Source organism: Orbicella faveolata, unplaced genomic scaffold (genome assembly GCF_042242905.1).
Source record: "Orbicella faveolata isolate gen_17 unplaced genomic scaffold, um_ofav_v1 contig_24, whole genome shotgun sequence".
NCBI lineage: Eukaryota > Metazoa > Cnidaria > Anthozoa > Scleractinia > Merulinidae > Orbicella > Orbicella faveolata.
Genome location: NW_028301552.1, coordinates 24,133,978 through 24,154,990, shown reverse-complemented (window position 1 = coordinate 24,154,990; position 21,013 = coordinate 24,133,978). Strand labels below are relative to the sequence as shown.

Below are 21,013 nucleotides of genomic sequence, written 5' to 3'. Positions count from 1 at the left end.
TTAGATATAAGTTAAAAAGCACGGGGCGTCAAATGCACCCTTGGCATACACCTCTTGAGTATCTTAAGGAATGAGTTTTACAGTGGCCAATTGTCAGACAGAAATCGAAGGTTGAGTATAAACTTTTAATCAGGTCATAAAAGTGTCCTTCTACATGTATTTTAAGTAATTTACATAGGAGGCCTACATGTCAAACTGAATCGAAAGCTTTCTTGAAATCCACAAAACAGGCATAAATATTTTCATTATGGCCATGAACATAACTGTGTATTAATGTTGTGACTGTTAAAACATCTGCTGTGCAATTTTTTTACCAAAAAACCAATTTGAGACTGACATAATATGTTTTGGGTATTAATACGTTCATATAGTCTTTAATTTAAGATAAGACAGAAAAGTTTTCCTAAACACCTTGAAACACAGATTCCCCTGTAATTCTTTGGTTCACTTATGGCTCCAGATTCATGTATTGTCACAAATGTAGAATTGAATGCTCAAACAACTCTCTTCCATGGAGAGTCAGACCAAAGATTCATTTACAAAGATCTGGTTTGACTGTGAAAAACAAAACAAACATAGCGAATTGAAAATACTGCAGCGACAACATACTCACAAGATTTGCAGGCTTGCAGGAAAACATGAAAGCAACTGGCCAGGTGAAAATAAAGACACCTCAACCTAGAACTTTGACCTGTAAATCTCCGAGTGAGCACATGGTCCAGAACATAATATTACAATAATATTGAAATTATGTAACTCTTCTCTACCAGTGCTGTGCAGACTGAATATGGGAAAAACGCAATAGGTACACAAAGAATATTTTGTAACCTACATTCTGGCCCCTTTAATGGGATGCAATAGCAAAAGATTTTAAAAGAAACTTAATGCAAACAAAACGTTATATCTAACAGTTCTCCAAAAAAAACTACAGAATTTGATCATAGTTCAGTTCAGCGATACTTCATGCCCTCTGAAAAATCCACTGACTCCAGAAGAACAATCTGGGCGATCAGGGCAATCATACAGCGAGGTTCTGGTCTTCACTGTTACACTCCTAAAGTGCTCATTCTGTTCGTACACTGGTAATCCAAGCAAGAGGCCAAGAAGATCTTGGTACTCTTTCAATGGCCACAATATTCTCTGATCCATTTCCACCAAAATTCATCGACTAAATACTGAACCTGCCGCCATCTTCTTCAGGAGTAGCCATCCTCTTTCCTGAACATGCCAGTCTCAGTCTTGGGCCTGACTCTAGCAACAGCAAATGATTCAGCATAAGGGCTTCAGAATCCAATGAGTCATCTGAGGATTTCATTATGGAACACCCATTAACAACAGACTCTACTTCACAGATGAGGGTAGTTAACCCTTCATCATCAAGTGGCTGCTCTTTCATAAGCACAACGAGAATCTTTCAGACAGTTCTAATACATCGCTCCCATACCCCACCGACGTGGGACCCTTATGGTGGATTAACTGCCACTTGATACTCCTTGGCAAGAGGAACTCATGGATCTGACTCTCATTCCACTCAGAGATAGCTTCTTGGAGTTCCTTGTTTATGCCAAGAAAAGTTGAACGGTTGTCAGACCTCATTACTTCAGGGATACCTCGCCTTGCGATGAAGTGGCGCATGGAGTTTGCAAATGAATCAGTGTCCATACTTTGGGCGACTTCCAAATGTATGGCTCTGGTAGCCAAACATGTGAACAGGACTCCATAACGCTAAACTTAACTTCTGGCTCTCTTGACCCTAAACGGACAAAAACAATCAATGCCCACAAAACTGAATGGGGGTTTGTCAGGTGTGACTCTGTCAACAGGAAGGTCGGCCATCTTCTGAGCTCCAAACAGAGCCTGACTTCACCTACAACTAAAACAATGAGTTACAACTCTCCTCACTGCGACTGTTCCTTTTGTAATCCAGTAGCTCTTTCTGATCAAAGAGAGCACATATTCTTGACCAGAATGTCCAGAAAGCAAATGGTAATGCCTGACGATCCGATCTACAATGTGATGTTTCTTTGGCAGTATTACAGGATGTCTTTGCTCTTGTTCGATTGGTGTGTGCCTCGATCTTCCCCCAACTCACAACAGGCCATTGCGCAGCTTCGGATCCAACTTGGCGATTGAGCTTTATTTCTTGACAGAATGTGTGCAGCTGGCTCAGACTGATTTCTTGAGCTCAACTTCTGATTCTTTATACTGCAGACACACCAACTCCTCTCTAGAGCTGCCTTTGTACATACTTCAAAACCTCTATCTCTGCAGAGTGCATTTCTTCTACACTGATGGGACTGGATTTTCTTGAGATGAGTGCTTAAGCTGTGCTTTCCTTTCGTCTGTGACACTCGCACAGAAGATTAGAGGGGTAATGTAAGATCCACACACTGCACCATTCGGTTCAAGAAGTCAGCTTCAACTGTAGACGCTACTGAGAAAGTTTTCTTTTCCTTCTTTACCTCAGGATCATCTTTTATTTCCACAGGAATGTCAGGTTGCTTAGGCCAGCAGTTCTCCACTTCCCACAGAAAGGAAGGGCCATTGGTCCAGTGGTTTTTGTGGATTTGCTCTCCAGCGGGAAGTCCCCTAGATGTATTGTCAGCAGGGTTAGAACCTGTGTCAACATGGTTCCACTGGTCTGGTCGTGATCCTTCATGGACTGTTGAAATTTTGTTTGCAATGTCTGAAACATGTTCCCCTTGTTCACAATATAGCTCAACACATATGTGCTGTCTGTCCAAAAAAATTCTTCATCCACTGCAACATCCAACTCATGTTGCATCATCCTGTTCAATCTACTGGCAACCACAGCAGCTGACAGCTCCAAATGAGGAATAGTAACTGACTTCTGGGGTGTTTGCCTCAACTTTCCCATAAAAAAGGCAAAAATGGACATCTCTAGTTTCTTTGACGACTCGAAGGTACAAAACAGCACCATATCCTTCCCCTAATGCATCTGAGAAATTGTGAAGTTGGCTAGACACTATGCAGCCAAGGTTCTTGGGTTTTAAACAATGTTGGACCGTGAACTGTTCAAGTTTAGGAAGTTCCTTCAACCAATGTTACCAATGCACTAAATCTTCAAGTGGAATTCTGTCATCCCAGTCTAATCCTTTCTGGTACAGATCACACAGAATTGCTTTCACATGCAGAATCAACAGGCCAACGCAACCCAGAGTGTCATAAATTGAGCCTATGACAGAAAGAATATGTTGCCCGCTTTAAATAGCAAATTTCCTTTATTGTGCTGGAACCAGTAATTAATCCGACCGACTATTGACACTTACAATCATACAATATATCGGCTGACTGTAAAAGTACAGTACAAGAACATATCATGCATGAGGGCAGACTCTCACGTGTCACACTTGCTTACAAAATGTGACACATTACATAATGCCACACACTCCCCGACTTTGAAAATGTCCACCGGGACATTTGCTACAGCAATGTTCACTGGAGTTCTGGGCTCCCTCTAAAGTCATGCTATGTCATAGTTTTCTCACTCTTATTGCTTGAGTTCCTTGCATTATGTGGGTTGATCAGGCCCAGCTTCCACAAGTGTATACAAACAAAACTCAGTCAAATACATATCAAGTCCTTGTTCAACTGAAAATAGCATAGTCATAGTTTCAGGGTAACTAGATCAATACTTTGCCTGTTTGAAAGACATGGCAGCACAGGAGACTGGAAATTCCACTGTTAATAAAATCATAATCCGTTCAACAACAATGTTAACAAAAGTCCAATAAAGTAAGTAAATCTGGATGCGTCAGGCATACATCATCTGCATATAGGGGGGATACACCAACAAGCCATAACAGGGTGGTAGATGGTACTGATGCATAGGTAACATCCTGGGTGACTGGAAAGGTGGATAGCACCATCGAGGTACAAGGTTTGAACCAGTCTTAACACTGCAGATGGTTGGCTGTCCTAGTGTATAATATGTAAACACTTTGGTGTGTGATGAACATGTTGGGGCCTAATCGGTTTCTGATCTTGTTCCCATTCTGGCTGTTGTTCTAGTTCAGGATCCAATTCTGGCTGTTGGCTTGGTTGAGCATCCAATTCTGGCTGTTGTTCTGGTTCAGGATCTTGTCCTAACTCAAGCTCTTGTTCTGGTTTGGAGGTACTAGATGAAGTTTTATCATGGCCTAGTCCTTCACCTTCCCCCATACTCTCAAGCATTGCCTCATCTTCAGTGCATTGACTGTCCTGTCGTTGATGATGGAAGGGGCAATGTGTCCAAATTGCTGGGCAAAAGGCCAGGTAGATCCTCCTCCTCTTCTCCATTGTCACTCTCATTAGGGTTAGGTTGGTAATCTCTCTCATGTCTTGTATGTACATGCATTCTCTTCTCTCAAATTGACTGGGGCACAGACTCCTGAGTTTCTGCAGCAAGGAAGTCACATGGTAGTAAGAGATTACTGGATAGTATTCTTGCCTTGCCTGACTGTCCTTCTGTGTTCACCTTATAGATTGGTAGGTCCCCTTTCTGCTCAATTTCAATAAGTATTTGCTGTTCCAAATACAAGCGGAGTTTCCTTGGTCCACCACGCTTAGACCAATTTCTGACCAGCACCCTATCCCCGGGTTGCAACTTTGAAAATCTCACCTTGTGGTCATACTGTCATTTCACATCTGTTGCAGACTTGGAGGTATTCTTTAGAGCCAGTGAATATGCTTCCTTCATAGCAATCTTCCATTTGTCTACGTATTCTGTATGAGTGACACTAGCTTCCTCTGGTGAAGGTCCAAATATCAGATCTACTGGCAGACGTGGTGCCTTTCCAAATAGTAAGTGAAATGGCAAATACCCAGTTGTATCACTCTTGGTACAGTTGTAGGCATTTACAACCTTGGGCACGCACACTGGCCAATAGATATCAACTCAGAGTGTGCATTAGTCACAATAGGTTTAAGAGGGGCACTTGTTGGAAGATTTGGTCGCCTTTGCTTCAGACAACTGCACACCCAAGTCATGAAGTGAGTGATATCTCAGTGCATGTGGGAGCAGTAAAACCTTTCACGGGCTAACTGTAGTACCCTGTCTATTTCCAAGTGGCCCATCTCTTGATGTAGCTCCATGCAGACCAAGTGGTGAAACTTCTTTGGTAATACCAACTGTAAATTCTGTCCACTCTTTCGGCATAACAGCCCATTGCTTCCAATTTCCAACTTAGGCCATTCAGGCAGCAACTTTCTTGTATACGGAAGTTCTCTAGTAATTTTGCATATTGCTGGTTTCCGTTTATCCAATTTGCTCACTAGGACTCTCCCAATACCAGGATCTTGTTTCTGAGCTGCCAGGATGACTTGAGGCTAGATTTGATGGTAATTTCTTGAATCAAGAAGATCAGAGTCAACGTTCAATGCCTCCATTCCACCACTGACTGCTGTTATCCAAACTGCATCGCTATTCTGGAGTTCCATTATACTGGACAGAGCTGCACTGATCACATCCCAAGAAGTTCCCTGTGTACAGGAAGGAATGTACTGGTTGATGTGCAAAGGAAGTCTGGACAAAGTGTCAGCGTCCTTATTCACTTTACCAGGTCTGTACTTGATCTCAAAATTGAAATTGGCCAATTCGGACACCCAGTGATGTCCCATAGAATTGAGTTTCGCTGTTGATAAAACCCATGTCTGGGGTTGTTGTCTGTGTACACTGTGAGTGACGGTGCATAGTACAGATAGTCCCTAAACTGCTCACAGATGGCCCACTTCAAAGCTAAGAACTCTAACTTTCCAGAATGAAGGTGGTAAGGGTGAGGGTTCTGGATCCATATCCTATAACCCACATTTTACCAGACTGCTGCTGATAAAGTACTGCTCCAAGTCCTTTGTTGGATGCATCTGTGTGTAGGACAAATGGGAGACCATAATCTGGATAACCGAGGATTGGAGGGTTACCTAAACAGTCAACAAGTTTTTCCAAGTCTCCTTGATGTCCCTGTGTCCAAACAATAGCATGACTGGATTGTGCTTGCGTCCCATTTCCTGTCTGACTACGCCTTTCTGTTTGAGTAGGACGCTCGTTGATCTTAACCACGGGTGCCTTCAAGAGTTTGAAAAGAGGCTGTGCAATTCTGGAGAAGTCCTGTATGTACTTTCCCTAATATCCTAACAAACCCAGGAGTTTTCTCTCATCACCAATGGTCTTTGGGTTAGTCTCTTTGAGTGCCAAGACTGCCTTAACATTTGAAGTATCCACCTGATATTCATCAGCAGAGACAATTCTTCCTAGGTAGTTGGCCTCCTTCTTGAACATCTTGCATTTTCTGGCTTTCAGCTTTATTCCGTGCTCACGTAGTCTCCTCAGCACTGTACATTTTCGATGTGCTCATCAAAGGTTCTGCTGAAGACGATCATATCATTTAGGTAAGGTACGCAAATTTCATCTCTAAGTCCTTCCAGACAGTCCTCCATAAATCTTTGAAATTCTCCTGGGGAATTCCAGAGACCAACTGGGATCCGCACCCACTCATACAGGTCCCACAGTGTTACAAATGTAGTCGTGTTGACATTGAGGATTGTCGAATCCCTGATGGTAGGCTTTTCCTTGGTCCAAAAGAGAAAACCACTTGTTCCCACCAAGATTCTCAATGGTTGTTTGTACCCAAGGGAGTGGATGCCTGTCGGGTACTGTTCTCCTGTTCAGCTCACGAAAGTCCACACAGTCTCAGAGAGCTGTCCCTTTTCCACACACAAACTACTGGTGATGAGTAGGCTGAATGTGACTTCTGTACCCATCAGTGATTGAGTAAGTCTTCAACACACTGCTTCACTTCAAAGTATAGAGGTTTTGGAATAGATGTATAGTTTTTCTGGACTGAACGATTATCTGATTAATTGATCTTGAGTTACATACCTTCCCTACACCCTACGTCATTGTCATCTTTCGAAAAGGAATCTGCTTTCTCTATAAGCATGGTCTCTACTGGAATGTTCTGGTCTTCTGTTAGGTCCCCCAAGTAGACATCTGGAGTTGGATTGCTGGCCTCACTTTGACATTCCTTCATGACAGGTGTATCTGATTGCAATCTGACTTCCTCTCCCTCCTCAGATGAGTTGTTGAAAGGACAAATGCAGTCTGTTGACCTTTCTTCATTCTCTTTCTTTTTTACTTCCAGTGGTGTTACAGATTTGACTAATTCAAGTTTGCCTAGCATTGTCCTGTTCTTCAAGGTGATGTCGTGGTCTGTGGTATTCTTGACTTGAATTCTGATATGCGACGAAGCACCACCTCTGAGAGTTACTAATGTTTCAGGGACCTCAAGCCCTGGTGGCCAAGGTGATTCAATGTTTGGTTCAAACAATACTGGAAGTCTTGATTCAGTTGGGCCAGTATTTACAGAGCAAGAAACTACCATTGTCTCACTCTTTGGAATTACCACATCCTTCTTTGTTACTTTTACTCCACACAGTTCTCTCGAGATGTTTGTCCTGATGAGACCAATTAAGGCTTTAACATTTTCCTTCTTTGCATTTGGAAGGCTTGTGCTTAAGGCATTGACTAATGTCTCTTTATGATCATTTGGAGAATCATTGACAGGGTTTTCACAATTCCTTTGATTACGTTGTATCTGACAATAGGGTGATCCAGAGTATCCATTGAAACCAGGAAGGGCACTGACATACCATGTTTGTCATCTGAGGTTGCAAGTTTGAAAGAAACTTCAATCCATTCTTCATATGGGATTTCAGTACTGTTAGCTGCTTTCAGATCAAGTACTTTGTCATTAAGATGTTCATCCATTCAACAACTCCAGCTGTGGACAGGTTATCAGCAATCCAATCCCTAGAAACAATAAAACTTGGGCACCAGTGTCCCGCAAAGCTTGGGTCTCCACATTGTTCATAACACACTGACCCATGCATCTCTTCCCCTTTTCTCCTTGTTAGACAGGTGCTTTGGCATTTCTGAGAACAGTAATATACAGACTGAAACTTGGATCACTGCTTTAGGGATACTCCTTTCCTGCCACACTTAACACAAACATGGCACCTTTTCACATGGTGATCAGCTACTCCCTGTCCTGCACTGGTAGCCTCCATTAGTTTCCCTGATTTGGTACACTTGTATTTTCTTGTATTTTTTAAATTTTATCTTGTATTTTTAGATTATCATGATGTCTTGTATTTTTAAGTATGATATTTTTAGTCCAGGGCCCCTCTTGTTGCTGAATGGGCCACCCTGGCTAAATAAAGTTTACCTTTACCTTTACACTGGCTGCACCCCTTTGACATCCCCGTGCAAAATGGTCACTTGAACCGCAGCTGAAACAATGGTCACAGAACTCTTGGTTTGTTCTTTGGCATGATTGGCAGACATTTCTCCTGTGATTTTTGAATGGGTACCTGTATTGGACTCTCTCTCTCTTTTGCTGGCATTCTGGGAGGCCATAGCTTCTTTCAGAACAGCAATATCCAATTGAACCATCTCTAGATTGACCATTAGCCTGTCAGGCCTATCAGACTTCATTTCGTTCTTTGACCCAGACTTCTTCGGCTGTGTTTGACCACTTAGCTCAGCCTGATCACCGTTGACTTCTAGGGAGTTAACCCTGACATCTTTGTGATAGGTTGCTCCAAGCTTACCTTTCCACTCAGACTCTTCAGATACGACCATATTGATTTGTTCCATCAACTCTTCATCTGTGACTTCTGCTTTTTGGAGGAGCAGCTGCAGTTTCTTTCGGACAGCTTCATCCTGAAGACCAGTTTCACTAGCATGCAAAAACAAGGGGTGAACCAGCGATGGCTTTTATTCAACAATACCACCCTTAGCTTGTGATACCAAGAAGACCTGTTGCCTTAGATCAAGGGCCCTGATTAAGAAGTCTTGGGGAGTTTCCCTCGGTGATTGGCACATTGTTGTAAGTTCTTGATACAGTTTAGTGCCTGACTTCTGCTGGTAATAGGCTGGTAACATCTGCCTTAGGCTTGCCAATGTAAGCTCTTTCATGATTTCTAAATGCGATCTCAACTTTAAACTGGGGCTGATAGCACGAATAACTGCATCAATTATTTCATGTTCTTTGTATCCTTTCTCCATCCCTGCATCTATTTGGTGAATTAAACTGAGGAAGGGCAATCAGTCCTTTTGTTCCTCTCTTTCCAACAACACCCATAATCTTAAAATCTCTCCTCAGGGCAGTTTTTACATCTTCGAATGGCAGCAGCATCCCAGTAATAAAATTCTGGAGTTCTGTAAGATATTCAAACTTGTTTTCTGTTTTTCTAAGCTCATCCTTGACTTTAACACAGACAATTTTCAACATGGCAAGCTTACTCTTTCCTTTGTATTCCTTCAATTCCAGACCAATGTGGTCCACTAACTGCTCCATTTCCGAGATTGGGAATTTACAAATTCCTCCCTCAACTTGGAGTTGTAATTCTTCGAGCTCTGAATCTGTCATCTTTCTTCCAGTAAGGCCTCACTTGTCTCTACTTGTGTCCTATTGCATTTATTAGAGGATATGTAGACCACGGTAATTTGCCTCCGTTCCTCTGATCAGCATTTCTTTGAACACATGTTCTTGAGAACGGGTTCCACACAAAACAATTGTCCATCCTGGCAGGGTTGCCAACATGTTATCTGCTTTAATTGGTGAATTGTCCTTTACTGTGCTGGAACTAGTAAATAATCCAACTGACTATGAACACCTACAGTCATACAATATATCGACCGACTGTAAAAGTACAGTACAAAAACATATCTCGCATGAGGTCGGACTCTCTCATATCACGTGATTTTGTTGATGTCATAATGTCACACACTCAGTCACATAATGTGACACATTACATAATGCCCAAATACCCCTCCTTGTTGGGGGTCGGTCCATCACAACAATCTTGAAATGGAGTGTATCTGAATGGACATCCCACTGAATTTCGAGGGCACGCTCAACAGGTAAGTTCCCGAGCTCTTTGATGGATCCAGCTCTCTCAGACACCAGGACTGACTGGATGACATTATAGGCATTCGAAATCCATTTTGTTAAATGAAAACCTCCTTTGGGTAACAACTGACTGTGGTGGTTCGGGCGCAAGTAGACCAAAAGAGCTTATACAATAACAACAACAAGATTTATTTCTGCTCCCATTTCTCCGACCACATGCTTCGGTTAATCGCATCCCATAATAGACCAGTGATCATGTGACTGACACGTCACAACAGAAACACTACATCTCCCCCTAAGTTATTACAAATGTCAGCACTAGAGAAGAACTAAATGAACAGTATTACAAATCTAATTAATAGTCCTTAAAACAAACAGTCTCTCTCTTTATGTCTCCTGCACATTCTAAAACTAAGTGCATACGTAGTCTTTTAAATAGGCGGGTGGTTGTCTAGAGCGCGCAGGTCGCAAAACAACTGAATCGCCCGGCAAAGGGTTGGGTGGAGTCTCTTGCACCTCTGCTGGCTGGCTTGCAATTGTCATTGGATGCGTTTGTTCCACCTGGTCTGGCTCTTGGGGTAGTTGTGCTGGCTGTACCTGGTCTTCCTTTTCAGTGGTTTCAGGTGCAACAAATTTCTTCATGTGGGCTATGTTTCGCATTTTATTGTTCCCATTGGTATCTTCCAGTATGACGGCATTTCCATCTTTGTGAACGACCTTGTATGGCTCAGGTTCATAATTGGCTGAGAGTTTGTTCTCTCGAACCTGTTTCAGTAGGACTTGATCACCCTCTTCAATGTCGCTGAATTTGGCAGCGCGTGTTCTGTCTGCATACTCCTTCTGTCTAAGTTTAGCATGAGCATCCCTCTCTTTTAAGAGCAGCTGCCACTGTGCTTCAGTGGCTCGATCCTTGGGGATTTGGACTTTTGGAAGTTTGTCACGTAGCTCCCTCCCCATCAGTAGTTCTGCTGGTGATATCCCAGTAACAGTATGAGGGGTAACTCTGTACTGGAATAGAAAGTCTGCGAGTGCTTTTCACCAATCTTTACCCTCTAGGCGCGTGATTCTCACGATTTTCAGTAAGGTCCCATTGCAACGCTCCACCTCTCCATTGCTTTGGGGCCAATAGGGCACGCCCTTTTTGTGTTCAATTGCTAGATACTCTAGGAATCCCTCGAATTCCTTGGATGCAAATGGAGGTCCGTTATCACTACGGACAGTCTCTGGTAGACCATGTGTTCTAAAAATAGCCTCCATGGACTTGATTACATTTTGTGCATCTGTTTTCTTGAGAAGGACAGCTTCGATCCAGCGAGAATAGTAGTCTACAACTACCAGGAGGTGATCTCCACTTGTAATCTCGAGAAGGTCAACTGAGATTTCTTGCCACAGGGAGTCTGGTAGTCTGGTTGATCTCACCGGCTCTGGTTTGGATCGGGGTCCGACAAGCTGGCAGGGGTGACATGTTCGTATTGCTTGCTCTACTTGCTTGTCCATTCGTGGCCACCATACTTTCTCTCGCAACCTGGCTTTAGTTCGGACCATACCTTGGTGTCCTTCGTGAGCCAACATTATGGTGCGCTTTTGAAGGCTCTGTGGAATGAGGATACGGCTTCCTCTCATCACCACCTGTCCTACCACCCACAGTTCATCTTTAACTGCTTTGTAAATTGTGCCTTGTAACTGGCTCCAATCATCTGTCATTACAGCCTGCCGTAACATCTTTAGCGTTGGGTCTTTTTCAGAAGCGATTTCAACTTCCTTTGGCACCAACGCAGCTGGTACAGCCTCACTTACTACGCTGTACGCAAACTCTTCTGCAGCTTGAGTTTCGTGATCATGGGTAGTACCCACCGGTAGGCGGCTCAGGACGTCTGCAGCATTGTCCTTGCCCCGTATATGTGTCAACTTGTATTGGAACTGCTGTAAGTAGAGAAACCATCTTTCTATTCGTGCTGATGGGGGCTTTGACTTTGCTCCGAGTACGATGAGAAGAGGCTTGTGATCAGTGCAGATTTCAAAGCTAATGCCATAGAGGTACAAGTAGAACTTTTCACAAGCCCACCTTACAGCCAGAGCTTCTCTTTCAAATTGGGAGTACCTCATTTCAATCTTACTCAGCTTTCTGCTGGCATAATATATTGGCCTGTAGCTTCCATCTTTTTGCTTCTGTTCCAGAATCGCCCCAACTCCCACTGGTGATGCATCGGTTGTCAGACGAGTTTCTGCGCCCTGTCTGAAATATGCCATCACTGGTGCACGAGTCAGCCGGTCTTTTATCTCTTGGAATGACTTTGCTTCCTTTACTCCCCACTTCCACTTGATGTCTTTTGCGGTGAGGTCCCACAATGGACTCGATATTGATGCAAAGTTGGGAATGAACTTTGAACAGAACTGCACGGAGCCAAGAAAACTTCTTACTTCTGATGGGTTTTGGGGTGCTGGTGCCTCAACAATAGCTTTCACACGTTGACTAGACACTTTCAGCCCTTCCCCAGAGAGTACATCACCCATGTAGATCATGCTGCCAACACCAATTTCACATTTATCATAGTTAAGCGTAAGCCCACTTTCTTCAAGCTTGCGCATGACCCTCTCTAAGTTTTTGTCATGCTCTTCATCATTTGTGCCAACAACTCGTAGGTCATCGTGCAGGTTGTATGCCCCTGGGCAGTCTTGGATGATCTGCCAAACAATTTGCTGGAATTTTTCCGTGGCCATGTTTACACCAAAAAGCAGGCGCTTGTATCTGTAAAGGCCATTAGGTGCAGCAAAGGTTGTAATGTCCCTTGAGTCTGGGTGTAACTCAATTTGGTGAAAAGCCATATTTAAATCTAATTTAGAGAAAACTTTGGCATTCGAGACTTCTTGGAGTGTTTCCTCTACGGTGGGGACTGGGTGTTTCTCCCGCACAATGGCTTGGTTCGCTTGTCTCATGTCTAGACAGATTCTAATGTCACCGTTAGGCTTCTCGACCACTACTAAGGGGTTGACCCAGCTGGTAGGTCCCTCTACTTTTTCGATAACATCAAGCTTCAGTAACTCTTCCAATTTCTCCGTGACTTTTTCTCGTCTACTAAAAGGAATTCTGCGTGAGGGTTGAGCAACTGGTTGTACTTTTTCATCAATGTGTAACTTGAGCTGGTACCCTTTGAGCTTCCCCAGGCCCTGGAAAACTTTGGGAAACTTTGCCCTTAGGGAGGCCTTTCTATCTGCTTGTTTTGGATTGTCACTAGCACCATCAGATTCAACATCACAGCTGTTAACAGGGATACCAACCCTTAAAACACCAAGCAACTCAGATGCATCGCGGCCTAATAGCGTCGCAGCTTTGCCAAGCATAACATAAAACTCAACATTCAGGGACTTTTGGGTTTGTGGCACACGTACATCAAGATTACATTTTCCTTTGATTTGGAGTGGCTCTTCAGATGCATAAGCAAAAACTCTTTTGTTGCACTCCAACAATTTAACATTACTCCCGTTACAAGGTTAAATACTTCTTCGGACATTAAATTACAACTAGCACCAGAGTCTATAATAACGTTCATAGTCTTATCTGCAATCTCCAGCTTCAGAGTGTTCCCGTCATCTGTCTCCCCAGTGTAGAACACGTAGAAATCATCCTTCCTTGCGGAGTTTCCAGTAGTCACGTCTTCGGTTACTTGGCGTACATCACGTTGGCCCTGTGAACTTCCTCCTCTTCATCCACGGCTTTGCTTTCTTCCAGAGTTTCCACGGTATTCGTTTCCACGACCACAACTCGAACTGCAACTAGAATCTCGCCCTTTACTCTGTTTGGAGTGACAGCACACTTCGAAATGACCCATGTTGCCACATTTCCCGCATTTGTGGTCACGCGAACGAAGACATTCCTTCGCGAAGTGTCCCGCTTTATCGCACCGCCAACATTTTCCCCCTTGTTTGGCGTCTGGAGATATGTTATTCACTCGGCCATCACGGATAAGAACGAGGGCTTCGTCATGGTATTGACTAACGATTTCCAATAGTTTGCTCAATGTAAATGTTTCTTCGCAATACAACTTAGCCTTGAGGTTTTTGTCTTGAATGAAAGAAATCGCACGATCTCTCACCTGGTTGTCCCTTTCACCGTCGTATTCACAATGTTCGGCTAATTTCTGCAGGCGTGTGATGAAATTGTTAATGGTTTCTTCAGCGGTTGGTTGAGCTGCGAGAAACGCCTGTCTTGCCATCAGCGCGTTTTTTCTCGGTTTGAAATGTTCGGATAGGCTGTCCATAGCTTTCTCGTAATCCTTCGCTTCGCCTCGTTTGTCGGCAGGAATTGAGTTATTAAAAACGTCTCTGACTTGGGGCCCGGCGAGGTGAAGTAGAAGCGCCTTCTTCTGTGTTGGGTCGCTGATTCCCGAGGCAGTCACATACAATTCGAATTCGTCTTTCCAAGTTAGCCATCGTTGTGCGAGTGTAGCTGGCTCGCCCACAGCGTTGAATGTTTGTAAACCTGGCAGTCCGCTCAAGGATACGGCCATCTGTGCGAGTTTTCCACTGTTTAAACTCGTTATCCACTTTTTATCCGGTTTTCCTCGTCGCCAAATGTGGTGGTTCGGGCGCAAGTAGACCAAAAGAGCTTATACAATAACAACAACAAGATTTATTTCTGCTCCCATTTCTCCGACCACATGCTTCGGTTAATCGCATCCCATAATAGACCAGTGATCATGTGACTGACACGTCACAACAGAAACACTACACTGACGTAGCTGATTGACCAGTCAACTTGCTTGTTGGTTATCTTCTGCAGACTTCAAGCAATCATCAACATAGAAATTTCTCCTCACTCTCTGAATGGTGTCTTTGTCAAAATATTCTGCAAAATATTCTGTCTTGCAACATTTCTTTCTCGATGCTGAACTGCTAATCATTGAATTCCATTTCACAGAAACATACGAAGACGGCATGAAACTGGATACGATTTGTAGTATGGCTTGACTTACTTGGCCTACCAAGTGGGCCATTGATGGTCCATCCTAGCAATGTTTGCACAGCATATGGATCACCATCTTCACTTCTCTGCTTTTTTGAGGCTCAAGAGCTTTGGGCACATTGCCTATGAGCAATTCGATATCGGCATCGGTAGAAGGTTTCAGGTTTAAACACCTTTCCACTTCTCTTCAAGCAGGGATGTCATCAACTGTGACTGGGAGCTTGACTTTTGAGAAAACATCACAGTTCAAAGACGTTACGTCCTTGCAGGTCAAGAAACTGCCAAATTGACCCCCAACCCCCAGACATAACAAACCTTGATGCAATGATTTAAAACAATTAAAAAAGACTGATGTGATGTAATCCATATGCTAAAACTGCGCACCACGAACACATTTCTCTCAGTATAAAACCTTATTTTTGTTACCTAGCTGTGTAAAGCAAATTACTGATTACGTGCTTTGTGACCATGCCACATAAGAGGTGATAAAAATTGTCACGTGTTGAATGTACAAAAAAAACAAATATCTTTTTACATCATTTCATTGCCGAAAAAAACGTGCTTTAACGGCTTTACGTTTTCAAACGGAATTCTGTTTAGAAGCCATTTGAAAGAAATTTGCATTCGTTCAAACAACCTGGGTCTTACGTGATCTGCGAGAGAAGACAATTTTTGTTCAAAGCACACACTGAACCACTGCTTGTGTAAACAAATGAGAACTACGATGTTGTCAATTTCTTTAAAAACTTCTCACAAAGTTATTGTTAGAGGTGAAGAGCTCTTGCAGAAAATAATTATATTTTGCATTTCTAAACATACGGTAATCAAGGAATCTTGAAAGTCACCTATAGAAGCTGAACTTCCTAAATTCTACCCTGTTTACAATGCAGTTTAATAAACATTACCAGTATAACTATGGTTGTGATAAGCACAGACACTGTAAATGATTTTCTGAACACTGAAATCTCATCAGTCTGCCTTGTGCATTCCTCTTATTTTGAAGAGAATCCACTGAATAAAAACTTGAGGACAGCAGCATGCACTGAGCTTGAATAGGTAAGATCATGTTGTTGTGACACACTGAATTTGCATCGAGTTTAAAACATCACTGATGCGTGAAAACTGAGTCACGCTTTTGCCATGCATGCATAGTCCTGTGCTTGTTTTCGTCGACTGAGAAGCTTGCTTGTTTTAAAATTTGGGTTACACTTCCCAGTAAATATGTTGTTTCTTTAACCTTTGCCACAAGGGACACTCCGAACAGAAAAAGCCATTTCAAACAAGCTCATTTCATGTGGGATTTCACACCACTACCACACCGCAGGTCTGGGACTCTAGGACACATCGCAATAATAATTGTAAACAGTGAAATTTCCTCCATGTCATCGAAAAAGAAAACTAAGTGAACCCAGGAGACGAAAATGTACTGTTGCCAAACTGTTGTTGCTAAAGGCCTTATCTCTGTCTCAATCTGAAAAGTTATTTTGAGACATTCTTGATTCACACGTTGCTTGCACTTGACCAAAATCTTCCACCATCAGTTATAAAAATCTACCAAATGATTTATTCGTGAATGAAAACTCTCAGCAAGAATGACTTCAACAAGGTTTAGACTTTTTATGGAGAAGCCGCAAGAAGTGGTCAGCTTGCGGAGGCAAAAAGAAGTTCTTGCATGTGCATTATTTTTGGGCTGTACTGAAAGACAAAGAATTGACAAGGACTCCCATAAACGACTGTGTATATAAGAATTCAGCTTTTTTGATCTGCTTCAGCAAACTCAGTTACGAATGTTCTCTGCTTTTCAAGTTTACTTTCTTTAGCTTTCAGTGGTGAAATTAAGTAGTAACAGGAGCAGTTTCAATGATTAAAAGCCATCCATTTGAAATTATTTTTAAGTGAGATGTGTAGTGGCACAGCACCATTCAAAATAAACAAAACGAATTATAATCATCAAGTTTATAAGCCGTTAGTGACTGTTCATTTGAAGATTTCATGAGCTGTTCGAATGTTTAGATCACCCATTCAAAATTCTTTTATGAGCCATTCGAATGGTTTAGATACCCGTTTGGAATTTTTTATGAGCTGTTCAAATGGTCTGGTTACCTGTTCGGAATTTTTTATGAGCCCTTCCAACAGTTTCATTACCCATTGGGAAAGTGTTATGAGCCATTGAAACGGTTAGGCTCTCTGTTCGCAATTTTTCCTGAGCCGTTCAAACGGCTAGGCTACCTGTTCGGAATACTTAATCACCCGTTCAAACACTCGTTGAAACCCGTTTCCAATGGCTTGGTGACCCGTTTGTAACCCGTTCAATGGCTCTTCGTTTCACCCGTGTAACGGAAAGTCGTTAAAGCACATTTTCACATGAAAGGTCACATTTACAAGACGGAGAGATTTCATAGCATGAATTTAATCTTTCAACTTTTTGAAAATGGTTTTTCTCCATGACATAGTACTTATGTATGCATAGTACTAGGCCTGTCCCGATTGTGCTGAAAAAATTGCCAAAAAGTGCTCAAAACACGACAAAAAAGTGCTCAAATAGTGCTAGATTTCTATAAAAAGTGCTTGAAATTTAGAAATAGTGCATGAAAGTTGCTCACAATTGTGTTTTGTTTATTTCCTAGCAAATGTTTATACATACTCCTGTTTTTATCAAACTTTTAACTCTCAATTTTCTAATATACTGAGGTGACCATAAAGTATAACAACATTTGAGGAACAAAAATTGACTAACTTTTTGCCGTATTTCTTGTAATATTAGCCAAGCCCAGCTCGTGCTTCTTAGATTTTGTGTGCCTCTCAATAGAACTCTTCTTGTCTCTGAGATTTTCTCTGCAGGCATTACATCTAAGTTCTCCTCCCACTACAGCAAAGTGTTGACCTCGGTACTCTTTCAGACACTCCCATGCACTCACATTAGTGGTTTTAGCGCTTCCGCTCTGCTAATTAATTCCTTTGTTGGTAGGCAATTTTCAATTCCATGCTATTGATGTGGCTTGTGGTGCACTTAACAATGCTCCAGAATTTACTGCTACCGTAACTGGGTCAATTATGTTTTCGTCTTCAGACTCGCTGAGCTGATTTGTTGCTTCTATCTTTATACTATTTGACTGGTTTAGAAACAGTGCTATACAACACAAACAATGCTTTCGTCAGCACCTGCACTGAACAGAAAAGAGCGCTAAAAGTTCTGAGAAACACGAAGTCACAAACCCACGGTTAAAAGGATCATAGCTCATGCATTTCCATGACAACAGTCAGCCAGTCAGGTGACAAGGTGGAATTATTCATAACTCATGATAACAGAATTACTCGGCTTTACTGAAAACATTTCAAGGACAAAATATTGCATTTAACGTATGAAAAATTGTGAAAAATCTGCTGAGATGTTTCCTAAAAAGCCAAAAAATGCTCGATTTCTGTTCAAAAGTCAGTTAAGTGCTCAAGAGTGCTGGAAATGTTAAATAGTACTCCAAATTCGAAAAAGTGCCAAAAAAATACCCAGCACAATCGGGACAGGCCCACATAGTATTTATGTCTTTTCCCAAGCTTGGGCACTGGGTGAATCCAACTTAACGAGTCCACTGAATGAAAATGGCTGTTAATTCGCTCCAAATGCTCCAGAAAACCATCATCCATGATGTATTTGAAATTTCGAGGCGATCGGAGCATTTGAAGCGAATTTACAGCCTTTTTTGTTTAATGGACCCATTGAGCCGGGGTCATGCAGTGCCCTACCTTGGGAAAAGATGGAAGACAAAGCAATGAGGCTAAAAACCACCTAAATGACCATAAATTGGCCTAGAAACCTCATGAGAAAAAAGAAAACATACTTGAAGCATGGTAGGTTTATTTTTATTCATAATTCTTCATCTCTTTAAGGCTTTAGAATATAACCATTCACAGACCCCATACTCCCTATATTTTGATTGCTGCAAAACCTGAGAACTAATCTATGTGTTGCGAGCTTGGGTGACCTGTGGTATTACCACAGGCTGCAAAACTTTGTTAGAAGCAAATATAATGGCTATACCAACTCTCAAAGGGAGGTGGGTGCCTTTTCCAAGAGAGTATATATCATTTGGCGTTGATCTCTCACATGAAATAGTTAGATACAAGACGTCATACAACTCCTAAATCCCCTCCCCAGGTGGGGTACTCCCCAAAGTTTTGGTGTGGGTGTATGGCCAAAACCTTGAAACCCTTCCAAAATCTGTGCTTTTCCATATCCAATTTCAGATCTCTGCCAAAAATCGATACCCAGTTTTCAGACCTATGAAATTAGTACACAGCTCTAATATATGACCACCGCTAACCAGAAAAGGCCCCTCCATGTAAACATTTGAGAGGGTCTTCAAATTTGCCAATGTTGCTGCGGAAATAATATTTGGTTCCTTGTAACCAAAATACCCAATGCCAAGCCAGAACGAAAAACACACCCTATTTCAGACATAAACAACTCAAACACCATACCCTTTTGGGCTGCACGTACCTTGGACACCCCATATTGGGGAGTTATCCCCTCCCCCTCTCCCTTCTGAGCCCAAAATACATTTAAATGCAGTTCCTTTGCCAGGGAAATTTCTGTGCAATATTTTATGGGTCACATTTGGATTTAAATGTTTCCATATCCTATTTCGCTTGAAGTATGTTACAAAGTATGTTCAGAGAGCTTTGAAATTAAAATTATGTGTTTGAAAAGTGTTATGTAATCTTTCAATTTGTTATTCTCTTCCTGGGGTGGACTCCCATATAAAAAGGACAGGGGTGCTCATTGGAATATTTGAAAAAAACTCCTAAGAGGTACCAAGACCCTGATTTCTGGGTGTGGCTTGAATTTTTTTTCACCCTTAAGAAGTACCAATTCTAAAGCAACACTAACTGACACCAACATTTTTTGTGTCAGTACAAAGGTACTGCAAAAGCTCCTGCTGTAGGACCTTTTGATGTTGAACACCCTAAGAGGTAGCATATCCACTTTTTAACCCCTAAAAGGTAAGATGAGCACCCCCGTACCTTTTATATCAGAGTCCCCTCCCTGGATTCTCTCACCCATTTTTGGCAACACGTGACAAAATCCTAAGAAGTGACTGCTGTGTGACAGAGAATTTAATCGACATTGGACGCCACTACATTTCAGCATGAGCGTGGAGAACAGAACATAAGGATTTTGGTTTAGCAAGCAAGGATCTGATGCTGGAATGCTTCATGCTGGAATGCTTCACTACTTATTACTTGATTAGAACAAGGGATAGGCATGAGGTTGATTATCTTGGAGACATAAGTTGAATGTCAAAAAGGAGATGATGTATTTGGCAGATTTGTACTCCACACATCAGAATATTTGACAACAAAAGTGGATTCTGAGTACACCAGTACTTAATATGTGTAGTGGCAGTTCTAGGGGAGGCGTCTGGGGGACCCTAACCCTAACCATAACCCTGGCATCCCCTTATTTTGGGTTACAAGAAAATCACCTAAGGAAGAAAAGCCGGCAGGGCAAACAAAAAAAAAATGGGTTTCCCCCTTAGCTCAAGGTCAGGATCCACCACTGATTTGAATGCAATACCTTACATGAGGTGACCTAAACATGACTTTTCTGCCACAGTTTAAGTCGAAATACCAAGGAAATCAAATGCAACAACAACAACAATAATAATAATAATAATAATAATAATAATGGTTTAACAGATCCACGAGGTAGCCCTTCTCTGTTAAATTACTTTATTTACAATTAAAACAAATTACGTTATTTACAATAGTGATGTGTGAAAATATGGGTAATCCTAGAAAAGAAATTTTAACAGATTTGAAATTACAGTAGAATTGATCACTCTGTGAAAATTTCATCGAAAGTCTTGAAAAGGTTCTCTAATCTTTACAGTTTCTAATAAAAAATTGTGTGCATAATTAAGAATTTTGAGAAAGCAAATTTTAATGATTTTAAGTGCCTGGTCCAAACCCACAGAAGTAATATTGGCCTCAAAAGACTTGTAAATCTCTCAACAATAAATTTACAGGCTGAAAATGGAGTCTTATTGTGACGCGGATTGAGCAGACCAAAGTTTATGATAAGGTATAAGTCACTACGTTTGGCTTGTTTTTCACCACACTTGGGGTTGTAACTAATCTGTGA

The 21,013-nt window shown here is 42.0% G+C and overlaps 2 protein-coding genes across 3 annotated transcripts in view; one reads left to right on the top strand and one right to left on the bottom strand.

Annotated features, from left to right (window-relative positions):
* LOC110054340 (tRNA (32-2'-O)-methyltransferase regulator THADA-like) overlaps window positions 1–21,013 on the top strand; it is a 653,734-nt gene that overhangs the window by 536,941 nt on the left and 95,780 nt on the right. The gene's annotated exons all lie outside the window — the stretch shown is intronic.
* On the bottom strand, window positions 10,077–10,868 carry LOC149110972 (uncharacterized). Its single transcript, XM_089292986.1, has one exon. The coding sequence runs from the start codon at window positions 10,866–10,868 to the stop codon at window positions 10,323–10,325; it is 546 nt and encodes a 181-aa protein (XP_089149112.1). The 3' UTR covers window positions 10,077–10,322.

Bases quoted from the DNA above. Each gene is read 5' to 3' on its own strand.
- LOC149110972 (XM_089292986.1), bottom strand. From the start codon at position 10,868: ATGGGGAGGGAGCTACGTGACAAACTTCCAAAAGTCCAAATCCCCAAG.